Source organism: Pongo pygmaeus, chromosome 9 (genome assembly GCF_028885625.2).
Source record: "Pongo pygmaeus isolate AG05252 chromosome 9, NHGRI_mPonPyg2-v2.0_pri, whole genome shotgun sequence".
Taxonomy (NCBI): Eukaryota; Metazoa; Chordata; class Mammalia; order Primates; family Hominidae; genus Pongo; species Pongo pygmaeus.
This window is the reverse complement of record NC_072382.2, coordinates 17,752,915-17,769,885: the sequence shown is the minus strand read 5'-3', so window position 1 is coordinate 17,769,885 and position 16,971 is coordinate 17,752,915. Positions and strand designations below refer to the sequence as shown.

Genomic DNA, 16,971 nt, shown 5'->3' with positions numbered 1-16,971 from the left:
GGGGTGGGAGGAGACAGTTGGGGCCAGCCCCCTGCCCCTGCTGCTCCAGCTAACCCCCCACCTGCCCTTTCTCTCCCTTCCACAGGCTGGGCCCCATCCCCTGCTGCTCTGGGGGCAGGGGCCGGAAGATGGTGGCCAATGAGGAGGGGGAGAGGAGAGAACTTGAGCCGGGGCCTCCCCTCCCCCATTTCCTCCTCGGTCTCTACACTCGCTTCTGGAAGGAGCTGGGGGCTGGCTCCTGGGCCCAAGGTGGGGGAGGGGTCCTGCTGGCTGGTGAGTCGCTGGGCCTGCTCCTCAGGAATGAGTTGGGTGTGTGAGAGCTGAGGGGCTCTTGGCCCTTTCTCCCTGCACTCCCTAAGGAGAGACCTGGAAACTTCTTGGGGAAGAATCTTCTCCTGGCCTCCCTGAAGCTTGCTGTGCAGCCTTATCTTTGCCCCTCTGCCCCCTGTTGGTGTGATCCAGTTCCCAGCTGGGCCTGGTTTGCCCAACCCCAGAGCAGAGAGGCCTGGTGACTGACCCTCGAGGGGTCTTGGTCTCCGCCCATTAAGACTGTGGGGCAGGGCCCCATGTTTGCAGATTACGGGAACAAACTCTGCCGGGGAGAGCGGGAGGGAACGTCTCCTGCTTCCTGAGGGGGTGGGACTAGGCTAGAGGGGAAGCCCAGAGGAAGAGCTCCCAACTGGAATTCTGTCCTCTCTTCCTTATGGTGGTTGTGGATTAGGGAAGAAGGCATCTCCCAGAGGCCACACCGTCGCCTGGGAGGCCTTTGTTGATCAGGGCACTGGAGGAATCACCCTCCAGCCTCTGTTTCTCTGGGCTGCACAAAGTTCACTGGGTCAGAACTGGAGCTGGGCTCCGGGGCTGTGGCCCTAGCTGGAATGTGCCACAATAGAGCCTGCCTGGGTCTGAGCCTCCAGATATCCAGGTGTCCTTCCAGGGCAGCTTTCTGGCTTTGGGTGTTAATCTTCCAGGGACTGTTTGCCCTGGATTTAAGCCCCCTTAGGGTTGGATAGGATGGGGAAGTGCTAGGATGAGCTTGAAGACTCCCCCAACCAAGGGTCCCTGGATAAGACAGGAAATAACTCAGATTTGAATCCCACTGCCAGTGAAAGCCTATCACGAACTCTCAGTAACTGTGAGCGAATCACCCTCACCATTTTAATGCTGAATCTGCAAAGTGCTTTCGGGACCTCCAAAAGGAGATGCAGGGGTGGGGCTTCACCAGTAGCTTTCACCTCCCCGCCTGGAAGCTTCTCTCTACTGCGTGGGGAGCTGTGACTACAGGCTGCCACCTCTCTGATCCTGGAAGGTCATCTGAGAGTGTTGCCTTGAGGCCTAGAGCTCCGCTTTATCTAAATTTAAAAGGAAATGGAAACTAGAGAAGAGTAGAAGTTTCTGTAGTCTTGGGCAGCAAGCTCCTCTCTAGAAGGGAAGCTAGCAGAAATGCAAATCCAAATGAACACAGCCTCATACGAGTGACCTCCAGACTTTGGGGATTGCTAATAGCCGTTTTCTTTGAGGACTCAGCATCAAGCCCGAAGTATCCCTGCAGCTGCTTTAGTGGGTCCTGTCCTCCCATGCCAGAACCTCCAAGAAAAAGGTGGTCTCTGTGCTGGGGGTCGGGGGGTTGGTGAAGAAGAAGGCAATAGGAAGAGTGGTGAAAAAATAGAATGAACACTAAGAATGGAATAAAAGGGAAAAAAGCTGTATTGAAGCAAAGAAGGGGCAGAGGGAGCCCGTGAGCTGAGTGGGCCAGGGACTGGGAGAAGGAGTGAGGAGGCAGGGCCGGCATGCCTCTGCTGCTGGCCAGAGCTCTTTTCACATTGTGCTACTGTCTGCACCTGTCACTAGCAGTGCAATGTTAAAAGGGCATTGGCCGTGTAGTGCTACCCAGCGCTGGCTGCCTCCTCAGCATTGCAATTTCCTCTCCCATCTGGGCACCAGTCAGCTACCCTGGTGGGAATCTGGGAAGCCTCACTTGGTAGTTACACTAATAGCTCACATTTATGGAACTACTTCTGTATGCAGTGCTTGTGATAGACACTGCCTCCGTTACTGTGAAACCTAATAACTTCTTGGGAGGTAACAGCCCCATTTTATGGATGAAAAAACTGAGGGTCAGAAAGGTTTAAACAGTTTAGCTAAGATTGTGTAGCTCTTAGGTTGCAAAGCCTAGATACAACCCTGTGTTAAGTCTTGACAGCTCACTCATCTTTTTGTAGACCCATCTGGAGAGATCTGAATAGGTTCTTTAAACTGGGAGATTTCCTGAGCTGAGGGGTGGAAGGTTTTGATGCCATCTGCTGGTTGTATGAGGGTATCTTCCAAAGCCTCAAGCCCTTAAGGACCAGAAGTGGTGGCAACTCCTAGGCTAAGAAGGATAAGCATTCCCAGACTCAGCCCGGAATGGAGAATGAGTGGGAAGAGATTAGGAGAATCACTATTAGGTACAGAACAGGCCTCCTTGAGAAAAAAAGGAATGCACCAGAAAGGAAAAGGGGTTAACTCGAGAGGATTGCTCCCCAAGGAAAAGGACCTGTGTGCTCCTGGCATCCCATACCTGCAGCTCCTTCCCTGGCACATGAGGCATGGAAAGACCTCACTCCTTCCCTGAATCCACTTGCCTTTCTCAGCACCACTCCGTCTTCGTCACGGGGTGTTTGATAATAATGCTGCTTGAGGGCACACCTGTCTGGGCATCCAAGATTTGGACAGCATTGCCCATGACTTAATCTTAAAGATTAATAGGATCCCTTGAATCAACCCACAGAATGATTCTTCCAGGACCAATTACAAGGAAATTGAGGCCGGGTGCGTTGGCTCACACCTGTAATCCCAACACTTTGGGAGGCCGAGGCGGGCAGATCACCTGAGGTCAGGGGTTCAAGACCAGCCTGGCCAACATGGTGAAACCTCGTCTCTACTAAAAATACAAAAATTAGCCAGGCGTGGTGATGCACGCCTGTAGTGTAGTCTCAGCTACTTGGGTGGCTGAGGCAGGAGAATCTCCTGAATGAATCTTGGAGGCGGAGGTTGCAGTGAGCTGAGATTGCACCACTGCACTCCAGCCTGGGCAACAGAGCAAGACTCCATCTCAAAAAAAGAAATAAAGAAAGAAATTTGAGAGCAACGACTCGGCCATTTATTTCTCTGTCTCCCACAGCGCCTAGTAGGCTTAATTAAAACTTGTTAAAATAAATTGAATGAGAGGAATATTTGGGGAGCTTCTTTAAGAAGGCAGCTAGTATTACTTCCTGGTCTTTTGGCTAAGATCAAGTGAAGAAGGCAGCTAGTTTGTGCCTGGTTTTCAACGGCAGAGTTTGGGACTTGAGAAATCTTCCCTAAATTTTGGTGCAAGAAATGGGTCCAAGAGGAATAGGGTTTTGAGGTCCTCTGCTGGACCCTGAGAGGGATCTTGGCGTCACAAGGCATGTAGAAACTGAAAGATGGGTCAGACTCCCCTGAGGCCTTAGTTGAGGGATGTTGGACATTTCTCTGTGGCTTGCCTTTTTCCCTTGCCCTTTTACTTCTGTGCCTTCCAGTTCTAGTCCTCCTTTCTCCTGCCCAGACAGCCTCTCCGTTCTGATCACAACAACAGTATTTGAGATAGTACAGTTAGCTTTATTTCCCTTACTTTTTTTTTAAGGCAGAATCTCACTCTGTCGCCCAGGCTGGAGTGCAGTCGCGTGATCTCGGCCCACTGCAACGTCTGCCTACCAGGTTCAAGTGATTCTCCTGCCTCAAACTCCTGAGTAGCTGGGATTACAGGCGTGCGCCACCACGCCTGGCTAATTTTTGTTGCCCAAGCTGATCTGAAACTCTTGGCCTCAAGTGATCGCCCACCTCAGCTTCCCAAAGTGCTGGGATTACGGGTGTGAGCCACCGCACTCTGCCGTATGTTCCTTACTTTCTCCAGTCTATTAAAACTTCTATTTGAGCCTCTTGTCTGAGCACAAATAGCCATTTGATACTGCCACTCCACTCTAAAACACAATAATTTTTCCATATTTCCCTAATACCATTGGGATTAAATCTAGATTCCCTAAATAGTTTATGGCTCCTGCTTGTCTTTCCTTTAATCTCATCTCTCACCCACTTACTGCCTATACTCCAGCCACAGGAAACTTTTTTTTAAGGAGACAAAGTTTTGCTCTGTAGCCCAGGCTGGAGTGCAGTGGCGTGATCATGGCTCACTGCAAGCTCGGCCTCCTGAGTAGTCGAGACTACAGGTGCAGGTATGGCTTTTTTTTTTTTTTTTTTTTTTGAGACAAAATCTTGCTATATTGCTCAGGCTAACCTCAAACTTTGGCCTCAAGCAAACCTCCAGCCTTGGCTTCCTAAAGTGCTGGAATTAAGGCGTGAGCCACTGCTTTCAGCCCGCAAGCAACTTTTATTTCCTTCAACTAACTAAACTGAAGTTACTTGACACATAGTTTCCTCTGTCTGAAATACTTCCATCACTTTTGCCTTTGCTTACCTAACTTCTTATCTTTCAAATGCCATTGTAGTCATTACTTTTGTGAAGCCTTCCTTGACTCCTTAAATCTAGGCTGAGTTCCTTTCCTATGAGCTCCCAAGCTTCCTCTACGTCCCTGCTTAGATCCCTTATTATCATCTTCTACTGGAATTTCCTGGTTATTGCATCTCCTACTGGACAGAAATCTCCAGGAAGTCAGGCCACAGCTGCCTTGTCTTCACCATGTGCTTAACATCTAGTGCTTAACACAATGCCTGGCAAGTAATAGGTGCTTTATAAATATTTGGAATATTAATGAATGAATCTGGAAAGAATATTATAGCTTACCAAAAAATGATCTTTATGATGTATATGGTTTCCCCATACATCATAACCGTTGGGCACCCAACAACAGTAGGGATTTCATATCACTGCCAATAAAATGTCCCTTGGGCCATATGGTGGCATTGATGTTGCGATTTTGTGTTTTTTTTGGTTTTTTTGTTTTTTTGTTTTTTTGAGACGGAGTCTTGCCCCGTCGCCAGGCTGGAGTGCAGCAGCACGATCTTGGCTCACTGCAACCTCTGCCTCTTGGGTTCAAGCGATTCTCCTGCCTCAGCCTCCCAAGTAGCTGGGATTACAGGCACGTGCCATCATGCCTGGCTAATTTTTGAATTTTTAGTAGAGACGGGGTTTTGCCATGTTGGTCAGGCTGGTCTCAAACTCCTCACGTCAGGTGATCCACCAGCCTCGGCCTCTCAAAGTGCTGGAACTGCAGGCGTGAGCCATCGCCCCCGGCCTAATTTTTGAGCTATTTTTTTTTCACTTCCCATCAACTGCCAGGGCAGCACTTTGGCTGATTGATTTTCCTTTTAGCCTTAAGTGTGCCCATGAACTGACCAGAGCATTACAGAACCAGGCTGAAAAGCCATGGGACTCAAGCAAATCCTTATTCTGAGATGAGCCTCTTTCAGTTGCCCGATCCTGGATCTAGGCAAAATGGACTTACTGTCAGGGGTGCCAGCGGACAAGCGGTTTTGGATGCTCTCGCCGAATAGCTCACAAAACCCACCCCTCTTACTAAGGCAAAACCTCACCTGAACGCTTATTCCCCGGTAAAAGCTCAAGCAGTGGTCTTGCCGTAGACAAGGCAACTGCTGCCCCCTAGTGGTCTAAAGGGACAGGCCTTGGTGGGTGGGGGGGGGGGCGGGTGTGTGTGACGGGGACGGTTTATGGGTACATGCACAGGGAAAGAAAGTCAGAGGACAGGTTGCCTCAAGTTGCTTTTTCCCTTTTTATTAAAAATAGACTCAAGCACTTTATGTATCATACAAAAGTTTCATTCGCTGGTGGCAGCCACGGGAAAGACTGGCCCCGTAGCACTGATTTTCCACCTCCCCTCCAGGGGACTGGGTCCCAGGAGCAGTGACTGGGCCTCAGAGAAAGCCCATAAAGACTGCTTACTCTGGAAGCAGCCGACTAGGGGTGGGGGCTGTTCCGCGAGCAGCTGTCCCCACCCCACCCAATGGCAAAAGTTAGATACTCGAAAGTGCCTCTTCAGTGCCAAGATAAACTAACAAGTGGAGTGAAATGGAAAACCCTTTGATTATTTTACTATTTCCCAGGGCCTGGGATTTGAGTTTTCCCTGCACCCAAGTCCTTTTCCCTACAAATAGGGGTGGGAAACTTCATCCTCAGAGACTGTGGTCTCTCCTGGTGTCTGAGACCAAAATTTCACTCCAACCCAAGCCTTTTCTCATCTGCTGTTCTGTGGTCCACGATCTACTAGCCCTGTGACCCAAGGTTTGTCCTCTGTTCACTCAAAAAGAGGTGGAGCAAAAACGGATTCCTCCCACAATCCTCTCTGCCTGAGTCTACGCCCTGCCATCGCCTCCATGTTCAGGATCTTGGGAACAGAAAGACCCACAGCCATCCCTTTCCCCCAGTTCTGTGTCTCCCTGACTGCTGCCCACTCCTGAGCCTTAACACCCCTGGGGTACCCCCAGACCCCTGTTCCAAAGGGTGCCTGGTAGTGGATATGGTGGAGGCAGGGGAGGGGTTGGTTGGAGCCAGGTTTCCCCCAGGGGTGGGGCAGTACTCATGCTGGTATAGACTGCTTGGCAGGGCTGTGGGGAGGGAGGGGCATGCGGAGGAAGGGCACAGCCTGCCTGAGCCCCTCAGTCCCAGCCGTTGTCCTTCACCATGTGTGACATTTCAATGATGTATTTCCCTTCCTTGTACTTCTGGCTCGTCTCAAAAGCTTGTTCCTGGTGAAGGAGAAAGCAGTGATTGTAGGACAAAGCAGTTTCCTTCCAGGCCCCACTGTCACCTGTATGGCCCTCACCCCAAGGGTCATCCACCTAGCCCAACCCAGTGACTAGTTCTTTCTTTTCTCTTTAGACCATGCAAGGACCTGATATGGTCACTGGGGCTTGAAGGGCCATGGGGACTGCCACTTTAGAGGGTGACCCTCTTCCTCAGGTACTTACATATTTCCAGCCCAGTGTGGTTTTGCAGCTCTCACAGAAAATGTCAGCTACCGAGTGGAGCCCCGTGAGCAAGAGGCGCTGTTCAGCTGGCCCGCAACCCACGTTGACCCTGTCTCAGGAAACAGGAAGGACCCAGCACCCAGTGGGGTTGCACTGTCAGTCCAATCCCCAGACAGCCCAAGGGAACTTCCATCTGGAGAGAACTGGACAGCCCCTGCCTTTGATAATCCACCCCTTTAAGACTAGAGCCTGGGCCTTCTTTTTCCAACGTTATGATTTCAATTCTCCCCGGGGTTCCCCATGTGAGAACTTCAGACTGAGACCCCCTTTGCAAAAGGGGAGGCAAAGACTGAAGGCACAAGATCACCTGATGGATTCCCCCCTTTCTCCACAGAGGAAAATTACTCACTCACACATAAGCACAAGCACACGCACAAGGAAAGAGGTAGACTCACACGGAGTTAAACAGGTAGGCTCGGCCATGGCTCCCTTGGAAGGACTGTGGAGACATAGGACAGACAGTGACTACCAAGCAGCCCTCAGCCCCACTGCCTGAATCCCCGCAGGGCTATGTGGGAGAGTGGAAGAACTTTGCTGCCTCACCCCTGGGTGATGTTCAGGCTAGCCTGATGCGCGAGAGGAGGGGAATGGCAGATCCCCGCTTCGCGTACCTTGGAAATAAGCTCATCGTGTTTGGCCAGGTGTGCACGGCAGTGGACACAGCTGTAAGTGCGGTGACAGCGGGGCAGGTAGCTGCGGAAAGTCTTGGTGGGGAGGCAGGCAGGGCCCGGACCGGGGTCACAGCTGGGCATGACGGGCTGGAGGACAATGCCCTGGCGGGCTGGCGGGGCTGGCGCCGTGCAGCCCCCGCAGAGACGGTCGCAGGTGAAGCAGCGGAGCAGGTTGGCTAGAGCCGTGTTTCAGGGCAGGAGAAGTGTTGGGGGGCTGCCCGGCCAGGGCCCCCCAAGACGAGAACCAGATAGAAATATAAGTCACCTGGGAAGAGGGGAAAGGACATCAGGGGAGCTGCGACCTCAGGAGGACCCCTCCTGAGGGAATGGAGGAAAAGGGGCTCAGCTCACCCATACCTCTACTTCCCCCATCACCATCGACCCCCCCACAGCATCCAGTTGCATTGTCGCCCTGTCCCCTAGATCCCCATTCTGCTCTGGCAAACCTGGCAGCCGATCCAGGCTTCTGGCGCCAAAGCCAGGGAGTCGGTGTTTCTCCCTCCTGGGGCAGAAGCAGCCTCCACCATTTTCCACAGAGAGAAGCCCACGGGCACAGACGCTGCCATGGGAGCAACGTCATCTGCAAGTGCCCTCTCCTTGGTTTTCAGTTCTTCGCGAGGCTCTGCATCGCACAGGCATTGGTAGGCACTGTGTCTCAGGGGATCAGAGCCTTTTAAGAGTTAGGGATGCCTGAAGGCCTTTCTTTTACATGGTCTTTGTTTGCAATACAATTGGTCCTTTATACATTTTGGGGAGGGGGGCAGGAGGTATAAGGTGAGGGGAGGGAAAGCGTGCAGGCAGGTATACAAACCCTGATTCAGTTCTCTCCTGAGGTCAGGGTCCTGCGCTCTGGGACTCTTCACTAGAACTTTATAGATGTTTCCAACAGTGCCAAAGCCCTCACATGTGGCGGCCCATTCCCGCACCTTGGTTCACTCATTCTGGCCCAGAATAAGCACCTGCCTGTCTTCCCAGCCTCTGGGCCCCTTGGTCTTTCTCTCTCCTAGTCTTTACTAACTGTTGCCTTAGCCCTTGGTTAAAGACTTAGTCAGAAAATACATTTTCTTCAGGCAATCTGACAGCTGGAGCCAATGGGAAATGGGTAGCATGTCAGAGGAGACTGATTCCTGGGCTGGGCAGGGCTGTGTGGTAGGGTGACAGCAACGGCCACAACGAACAGCAGAAGGGGGACTCTTATTTTTAACAGCTGTGCTTTGGGGCACAAGGCAGAAAATGTTTCTTTCTACCTTCTCCCAGGGGCAGGGACAAACAGCAGTGACTCTGTGGATGACTGAAGATGAAGTAATTGCTGGGTTCTGATTAGGAATAGAGGAAGATTGCCTTCTGCCCACGCGCCAGCCTCCGAGTGGCTGAAGGTGCTGGAGGCAGAGGATAAGAAGGGAGGTGGCCCCTGTGGGCTCCGATAAGCAGGTGAGCTGCTGCTTTCTCCTTCATAGGGCTTCCCAGCCCACTGTGGGTGGTTAGCCTAAGTCTGGTTCAGAGATGCCAGCTGGGCACTCTGGCAATGCTAGAGCACTAAGCAGAGAAGAGGCAGTGTTGGCTCCGGTTAGCCAGAGCATACAGGCTCTCCTCGTCCTGTCCTCCGCAGTGGCCACGAGCACCCAGCTGTTCCACTCTCTCTGAAGGCCGCCAGGCAGTCTCTCCGCAAAACCTCCATAGAGACTATCTTCAGTTTCAGGTCCTCTCCTCCTGGCTGGGCCCCAGGAAGACACCTTGGGCTGAGTTCAGGGTGACATTGGGCTCCGGCTGCAGGAAACGGGCCCTCCTCGCCAAGAGACCACCTTTCAGTCTCTGCTTCACAGGTTTGCCTTCAACTTTGCCTGCGAGTTCCCCTCTGACATGCACCACCTTGAAACATCTTCTTCAAGGGGCATGGGGAATGGGGCAGCTTGGGTCCCCAATCCTGAGCTCCTTCTCCAGCCTCCGGCTGTCACGCCTCCCTCCCTCTTCCCTAATTCCCAGTCAAGCCAAGGAGAGGCTGCACAGAAGGCCAGTGAATCACAAAGGGGAGTAGGGGTCATTTTTTCACCCATCTCGGATCACAGGGAGAAGCAAGTTGGGCAAATGACTGGAGAAAAAACAAAGGCAAGCCGAGTGCTGGGGAGAGATGTTCCCCTGAAGTGAGACGGGGCTGGACCGTAGGAGGAAGGGGAGAGGGAGGGCTGGCGGGGGCAACTGACAGCTGACAGCAGAGGCGCCGAGGCGGAGGCTGGAGGAACCAGGTGCGAATCTCGTGCTTCTCGGGGGAAAAGAAAAGGGAGGGGGACACCTGCTCACAATGGATTTTCTCATCTGCTCTGAGGTTTTGGCACCCCCCCCAGGCTGGTATTCTCAGTATGGTATGGTCCAAATAATTAGCAGCACCGCCAGCTCCCAGGGCAGGCTTTGGGGGTCTGCACCAGCAGCAAAACAATAAACAGTGATGCCTGATGCTGCAGCCAAAGTTGCCGGGAAATAAGTGCGGGAATCGTCAGAGCTTGGAGAGGGATGGAGGAACCGAGAGAGAGGAGCGGAGGCAGCGGGGAGGGGGAAGGGAGGACAAAGGGTGGATGAATAATGCTTTTGCAAAGGGGAGAAAGCAACACGCAGCAGGAGGAGGAAATTTGCAAAGAGAAAAAAAATTCATTTGGAGAAGGGCTGCCCCCTCACCTTGAGGTCTGCTCCAGAGATCTCCGTCTATCTCTCTCTCTCTCTCTCAATCTCTCAATCTCTCTGCTCACTCTTCTCTCTTCTCTTTCCGCTCCTTCAATTGGGAAGGGGATGGGGGTGGGTGGGGGGAGGGTCGTTGGGGGCTCAAGACTGGGGCTGCAAAGCTGGCCAGCTGCTGGGGGGGCAGAGGTTGTCTCTCGTTCTGTACCTCGGTCTGTGGGTGAATGTGGCTGTGTGTTGTGGAACTGCATCATAACACTGTGAGTCATCCATCCCCCCCACCCCCCCTCACCTCCCACGTCAGAGCAGGGCTGGGAGACACAGGAGGCGGGTCGGAAGGAAGGGAGGGGGTAGGCATCAAGGGACGGGGCTAGAGGAGTGGGGGCCGAGGGACAAGGCGGCGATGGTGGGCAAGGGGAGAGGCACGTTGTTAAGGAGGAAGGCAGTGTGGCCAAGGAGATAGGAAGAACCTGGGGGAAGGATAGGGGTGGGCAAGGATGCAGTGAGGGTGGCAGGGCTGGAGGAAAGGAGGTGGCAAGGCTGGTGAAGGAAGAGATGGATGCAGAGTGAGGGAGCACACACACATTTAAGATGATACACTTTCCCATTTCAGCTTGGACACCAGCCCTGAAGCAGGGAAAAGACAGATGTACTAATTGTCATGGATGGCAAACTGTGCCCCCAAACTTGTACCAAGCCTCAAAGACTCGGTTTAATACTCCTGAAGGAGTAATAGACCCAATATGACATTTTGCATGCAGGAACCCCTTAACAGCTACTTCCAAATTATGCGTGCTTCATGAATGGAGACACCTACATTATATGAAGTTCTCTATTGGGCTGTAAACTTCCTGAGACAGGCCTTCTGGGAAGTTCCTCTCTACATCCCAGGACTGCAATGCCCAGTGCAGACCCGTGCATTTAGATGTTTCCAAAATAGCAGTTGTTTCCTCGGCATTATATTCTGCTGGTCTAGAGGTCTTAGTTCCAGAGGGAGGAACGCTGCCACCAAGAGACACAACAATGATTCCATTAAACTGGAAGTTAAGATTGCCACCCGGCCACTTTGGGCTCTTCTTACCTTTAAGTCAACTGGCTAAGAAGGGAGTTACAGTGTTTGACCCAGACTATCAAGATGAAATCAGTCTACTACTCCATAATGGAGGTAAGGAAGTATGCGTGGAATACAGGAGATCCCGTAGGGTGTCTCTTAATATTACCGTGCCCTGTGATTAAGGTCAATGGGAAACTATAACAGCCCAATCCAGGCAGGATTACAAATGGCCCAGACCCTTCAGGAATGAAGGTTTGGGTCACTCCACCAGGTAAAAAAACATAATCTGCTGAGGTGCTTGCTGAAGGCAAACGGAATACAGAATGGGTAGTCGAAGAAGGTAGTCATCAATACGAACTATGACCATGTGACCAGTTGCAGAAATGAGGACTGTAATTGTCTATTTCCTCCTCCTTTTGTTAGGAACGTATTTGTGCATATATACACTTGTATTAAGAAAATGTCTTCATTTTATTTCCTTTCTTTTGCCTTTATCATGTGACATAAGACTTACTGACTTGATATCAGCATTTAAGTGTTGTTAACTCTATGTAATAGCATTTGGGTTGGGGATTGGTGCGTTTCCGGTTGTATGAAGGATAGCTGTATTATGTTAAGCGTAATTATGACCTTATTGTCTTTATTTGAAGATCATGTATGATTTCAGGAGATGTGTATGGGTTCAAGTTGACAAGGGGTGGACTTGTGATGGTTAATATTGTCAACTAGATTGGACTGAAAGATGCAAAGTATTGTTCCTGGGTGTGTCTGTGAGGGTATTGCCAAAGGCGATTAACATTTGAGTCAATGGACTAGGAAAGGCAGACCCACCCTCAATCTGGATGGGCACAATGTAATCAGCTGTCAGCTAGGCCAGAATAAAAGCAGACAGAAGAACGTGGAAAGACCAGACTGGTTTAGTCTCCGAGCCTACATCTTTCTCCCATGCTGAACGCTTCCTGCCCTCGAATATTGAACTCCAAGGTCTTCAACTTTGGGATTCGGACTGGCTTCCTTGCTCCTCATCTTGCAGACAGCCTATTATGGGACCTCATCTTGTGATCATGTGAGTCAATATTCCTTAATAATTCCGATTTACATATACATCTATCCTATTAGTTCTATCCCGCTAGAGAACCCTGATTAATAGAGCAGTTGACTTGCATCTTCAGACGTGAACCAAGTGTCTGGCTTTGGTCTCAAAGAGACTGAATTAGACTCTTAGCTCTGCTAATTACTCGGCAGGAACCACTAGGCAAATTGCTGATACTCTTTGTGCCTTAGTCTTACTCTTCTGCTAAATGAAACTAATAATATTTATTATTATTAGCTCATGGAGATGCAAAATAAAGTGAGATAACATTTAAATGCCTGAAAAGTGCCTGGCACATGATAGGCAGTAAACAGTAGTGTCATTTCAAAACAACATTCTCGCCAGGTGCGGTGGTTCACGCCTGTAATCCCAGCACTTTGGGAGGCCGAGGCAGGCAGATCACAAGGTCAGGAGATCGAGACCATCCTGGCCAACATGGTGAAACCCCATCCCTAATAAATAACAAAAATTAGCTGGACATGGTGGCACGTGCCTGTAATCCCAGCTACTCGAGAGCCTGAGGCAGGAGAATCGCTTGAACAGGAAGTCAGAGGTTGCAGTAAGCCGAGATCGCGCCACTGTACTCACAGAGGTTGCAGTGAGCTGAGATCACGCCAGCCTGGTGACAGAGTGAGACTCTGTTTCAAAAAAAAAAAAAAAAGCATTCTTGGCTGGGTGAGGTGGCTCACACCTTGTAATCCCAGCACTTTGGGAGGCCGAGGTAGGCGAATCACCTGAGGTTGGGTGTTTGAGACCAGCCTGGACAACATGGTGAAACCCCCCTCTCTACTAAAAATACAAAAAATTAGCCAGGTGTGGTGGCATGTGCCTGTAATCACAGCTACTTGGGAGGCTGAGGCAGAAGAATCGCTTGAACCCAGGAGGCAGAGGTTGCAGTGAGCCAAGATGGGACCACTGCACTCCAGCCTGGGCAACAAAGGTAGACTCCGTCTCAAAAAAAACAAAACCAAAAAAACAAAAGTGAAACCAAAACAGCATTCTCAATGTATGACCCCCAAAACCCGGGGAGGATTTATTATTCAATTCTGATATCTCAAGAGACACATGCCAAATTTTTGTCTTATGAAGAAATTACATCTTTTGTTGCTATTTTTCTAGCAGCTTCCAGTTAAATTTCATTTGACTCAGAATTCATTTCTCATGGGGTGCTGTCCTGTGCATGTTACTAAAGTATGTGAACACAGAACATATCCACTAAGACAAAAACCCTGATTTCTAACAGAGGCTAGCATTTAGCAAATGAAGTACGACAAAGATAGGGACTTCTAGAAAGCAGTGCTTATGGGTGGTTTGTTTTTCTTCTCACACGTAAAGAGGGAAAAAAAGTTAAGGCAGGGAAATGTGGGTAATGGGAGACATTGCTAGTTGAGCATGAAAATAAAAAGGAATTCTAAATATTTAATCAGGGAAGATTCTGGGGTTTAAAGTAAATTCTGAAAAGACAACGTGGGTGTCTTGAGGGATAGTACTAGAGATTTGGAATTGAGAGAAAAAGCTAGGTAAAGAAGAGAGAAGTGCTCTTGTTTGGGCAGCAGAAGAGAGGGGAAATAAAAAAGTAGTAAAAGAATTTGAAAAGCAATTGTTGAGAACAATGAGAAGTGGGAAAAGGCAGATGATTAGTTTTCAGGTCATGGATCGAAAGTTCTTTTGTTTTGTTTGTTTGTTTGTTTTTTGAAATGGAATCTCGCTCTGTTTCCCAGGCTGGAGAGCAATGCCGTGATCCGAGAATCACTGCAACCTCCGGCTCTCGGGTTCAAGTGATTCTCCCACCTCAGCTTCCTGAGTAGCTGGGATTACAGGCATGTGCCACCATGCCTGGCTAATTTTTGAATTTTTAGTAGAGACGGGATTTCGCCATGTTGGTCATGCCAGTCTCGAACTCCTGACCTCAAGTGATCCACCCACCCTGGCCTCCTGAGGTGCTGGGATTACAGGCGTGAGTCAATGGGCCCAGCTCGGATTGAAAGTTTGGAAGCAGGCCAGGCACAGTGGCTCATGCCTGTAATTCCAGCACTTTGGGAGGCTGAGGCGGGCAGATGACCTAAGGTCAGGGGTTCAAGACCATCCTGGCTAACATGACAAAACTTCTTCTCTACTAAAAATACAAAAATTAGCTGGGCATGGTGGCGGGCGCCTGTAATCTCAGCTACTTGGGAAGCTGAGGTGGGAGAATTGCTTGAACCCGGGAGGTGCAGGCTGCAGTGAGCCGAGATTGTGCCACTTCACTCCAGCCTGGGCAACAAGAGCTAAACTATCTCTCAAGAAAAACAAAGAAAGAAAAAGAGAGAGAGAAAGAAAGAAAGTTTGGAAGCAAAAAGAAAATGATCAAGGATCTAGCTGGAGAGGAGAATAAGAACATATGATGACAGTATTGTTTGGGGGTGGGGTCGAGATGGCAGGAGTGCTTGGTGAAAGATTTAAACTGAGAAAAGAGCCGGGCACCGTGGCTCACACTTGTAATCCCGACACTTTGGGAGACCGAGGCAGGTGGATCACCTGAAGTCAGGAGTTCGAGACCAGCCTGACCAACATGGTGAAACCCTGTCTCTACTAAAAATAGAAAAATTAGCCAGGCGTGGTGGTGGAAACCTGTAATCCCAGCTACTTGGGAGGCTGAGGCAGGAGAACCGCTTGAACCCGGGAGATGGAGGTTGCAGTTAGCTGAGATCGCACCACTGCAATCCAGTCTGGGAGATAGAGTAAGACTCCATCTAAAAAAAAAAAAAAAGTGAGAGAAGAGAGTGTAGTCAAGCACAGATGCTTTAAATGTTGTGTCCTGACTCTTTCTGTATTTTAGAAGCAAAATGGAGAGCAGTCCAAAGGAAAGGAGGGGTTCTTTTCCCTAAGTTCAGCTTGAGATGGTTATACAATATCCAAATAAAAATAACTTTCAGGTAACTGGGAGAAACTGCCTCAAGGGAGATAGCAGAGGCGAAGAAACAGTTCTGGGAGATAGACTGCATGGAAAAAGGTGAGGATAAGCCCACTCAGGGAGAAAATTTGCAAATGGAAGACTGGAACAGAATTTTTAAAGAAAAGTAGATTAGGGGACACTCAATAGTTAATTGAAAAACCAATGCATAGGCTGGGCATGGTGGCTCACGCCTGTGTTCTCAGTACTTTGGGAGGCCGAGGCAGGCAGATCACTTGAGGTCAGAAGTTTAAGGTCAGCCTGACCAACATGGTGAAAACCCCATCTCTAAAAAAAATACAAAAATTACCTGGGCGTGGTGACAAGCGCCTGTAATCCAAGCTACTTGGGAGGCTGAGGCAGGAGAATCGCTTGAACCCGGGAGGCAGAGGTTGCAGTGAGCTGAAATTGCACCACTTCACTCCAGCCTGGGCAACAGAGCAAAACCTCATCTCAAAAAAAAAAAAAAAAAAAAAAAAAGCTAATGCATATATGCTGAATGAATGAAATAATTAAAGCAAACCATCAAAGAAAAACTCAGAAGTGATAAGTGAGGATGGCACTGCTTGAGGAGTGCTGCTAAGTAGGGCCAGCAGGAGAAAATCTTTCTGGCAAACCAGAAAATCTTCCCTGTCTCCTCAGTATGAATTAACTACGTGAGCTGGACTGAAAAAAGTACTCACCTGTAAAGTGGAGATGACAATTATAGTACCTACTGCATAGGATTCTAGCTACGATTAAATGAATTTACACCTGAAAAGTCCATAGACCAATATCTGGCATATAACAGTATATAAATGTGTTTTCTTTTTTTTGAGACAGAGTGTCACTCTGTTGCCTAGGCTGGTGTGCAGTGGTGTGATCTCGGCTCACTGCACCCTCCGCCTCCCCGATTCAAGAGATTCTCCTGCCTCAGCCTCCCAAGTAGCCGGGATTACAGGCGCCCGCGACCAAGCCTAGCTAATTTTTGTATTTTTAGTATAGATGGGGTTTCACCATGTTGGTCAGGCTGGTCTCGAACTCCTGACCTCAGGTGATCCGCCCGTCTCGGCCTCCCAAAGTGCTGAGATTGCAGGCGTGAGCCACCGCGCCCGGCCTAAATGTTTACTATTATTATAACTGGACTCAGACTCAGAAACTCTGGGTTTGAGTCCTAGCTCTACCAATGGCTGTTAATGTTTGGGCAAACCTCTGCACCTATCTTAGTCTCCTCCCCCATCTGAAATTGGATATAATAAAGCTGTCTTTACAGGGTGGCTGTGAAAGAAGATGCCTGAAAGGGATCTGAAAAATGTTAAGTATTGCACGAATGAATGGTATTATAGCCCCTTCCCCCCAGCCTATAATAAAAACGTAAAAGCTGACATCAGATTTTTTTCTATATTACAGGCATTGTACTTAGTACTTTACAGGCACATTCCTGCAATCGTCAAAACAACTTTAGGAGGTTGGGCACTGTTATTATCCCCACTTTGCTGACAAAAAACGATGTCACGCTTGAGCCCAGGAGGTCGAGGCTGCAGTGAGCCATGTTCGCGGCACTGTA

General features: G+C 49.7%; 1 protein-coding gene across 3 annotated transcripts; it reads right to left on the bottom strand.

Annotated features, from left to right (window-relative positions):
- Positions 1–5,731: 5,731 nt before the first annotated feature.
- On the bottom strand, positions 5,732–12,105 carry YPEL4 (yippee like 4). Of its 3 annotated transcripts, none has more exons than XM_054438309.2 (5): positions 8,123–12,105; positions 7,617–7,941; positions 7,401–7,444; positions 6,946–7,054; positions 5,732–6,723 (listed from the first exon to the last, which is right to left on the bottom strand). In XM_054438309.2, the coding sequence occupies exons 2-5, from the start codon at positions 7,755–7,757 to the stop codon at positions 6,634–6,636; spliced, it is 384 nt and encodes a 127-aa protein (XP_054294284.1). In that variant the 5' UTR covers positions 7,758–7,941; positions 8,123–12,105; the 3' UTR covers positions 5,732–6,633. The 3 variants fall into 3 exon arrangements, with proteins under 3 accessions (XP_054294284.1, XP_054294283.1, XP_063527883.1); XM_054438308.2 differs by having other exon boundaries at positions 10,347–10,603; XM_063671813.1 differs by having other exon boundaries at positions 7,617–12,105.
- Between the last annotated feature and the right edge of the window lie 4,866 nt (positions 12,106–16,971).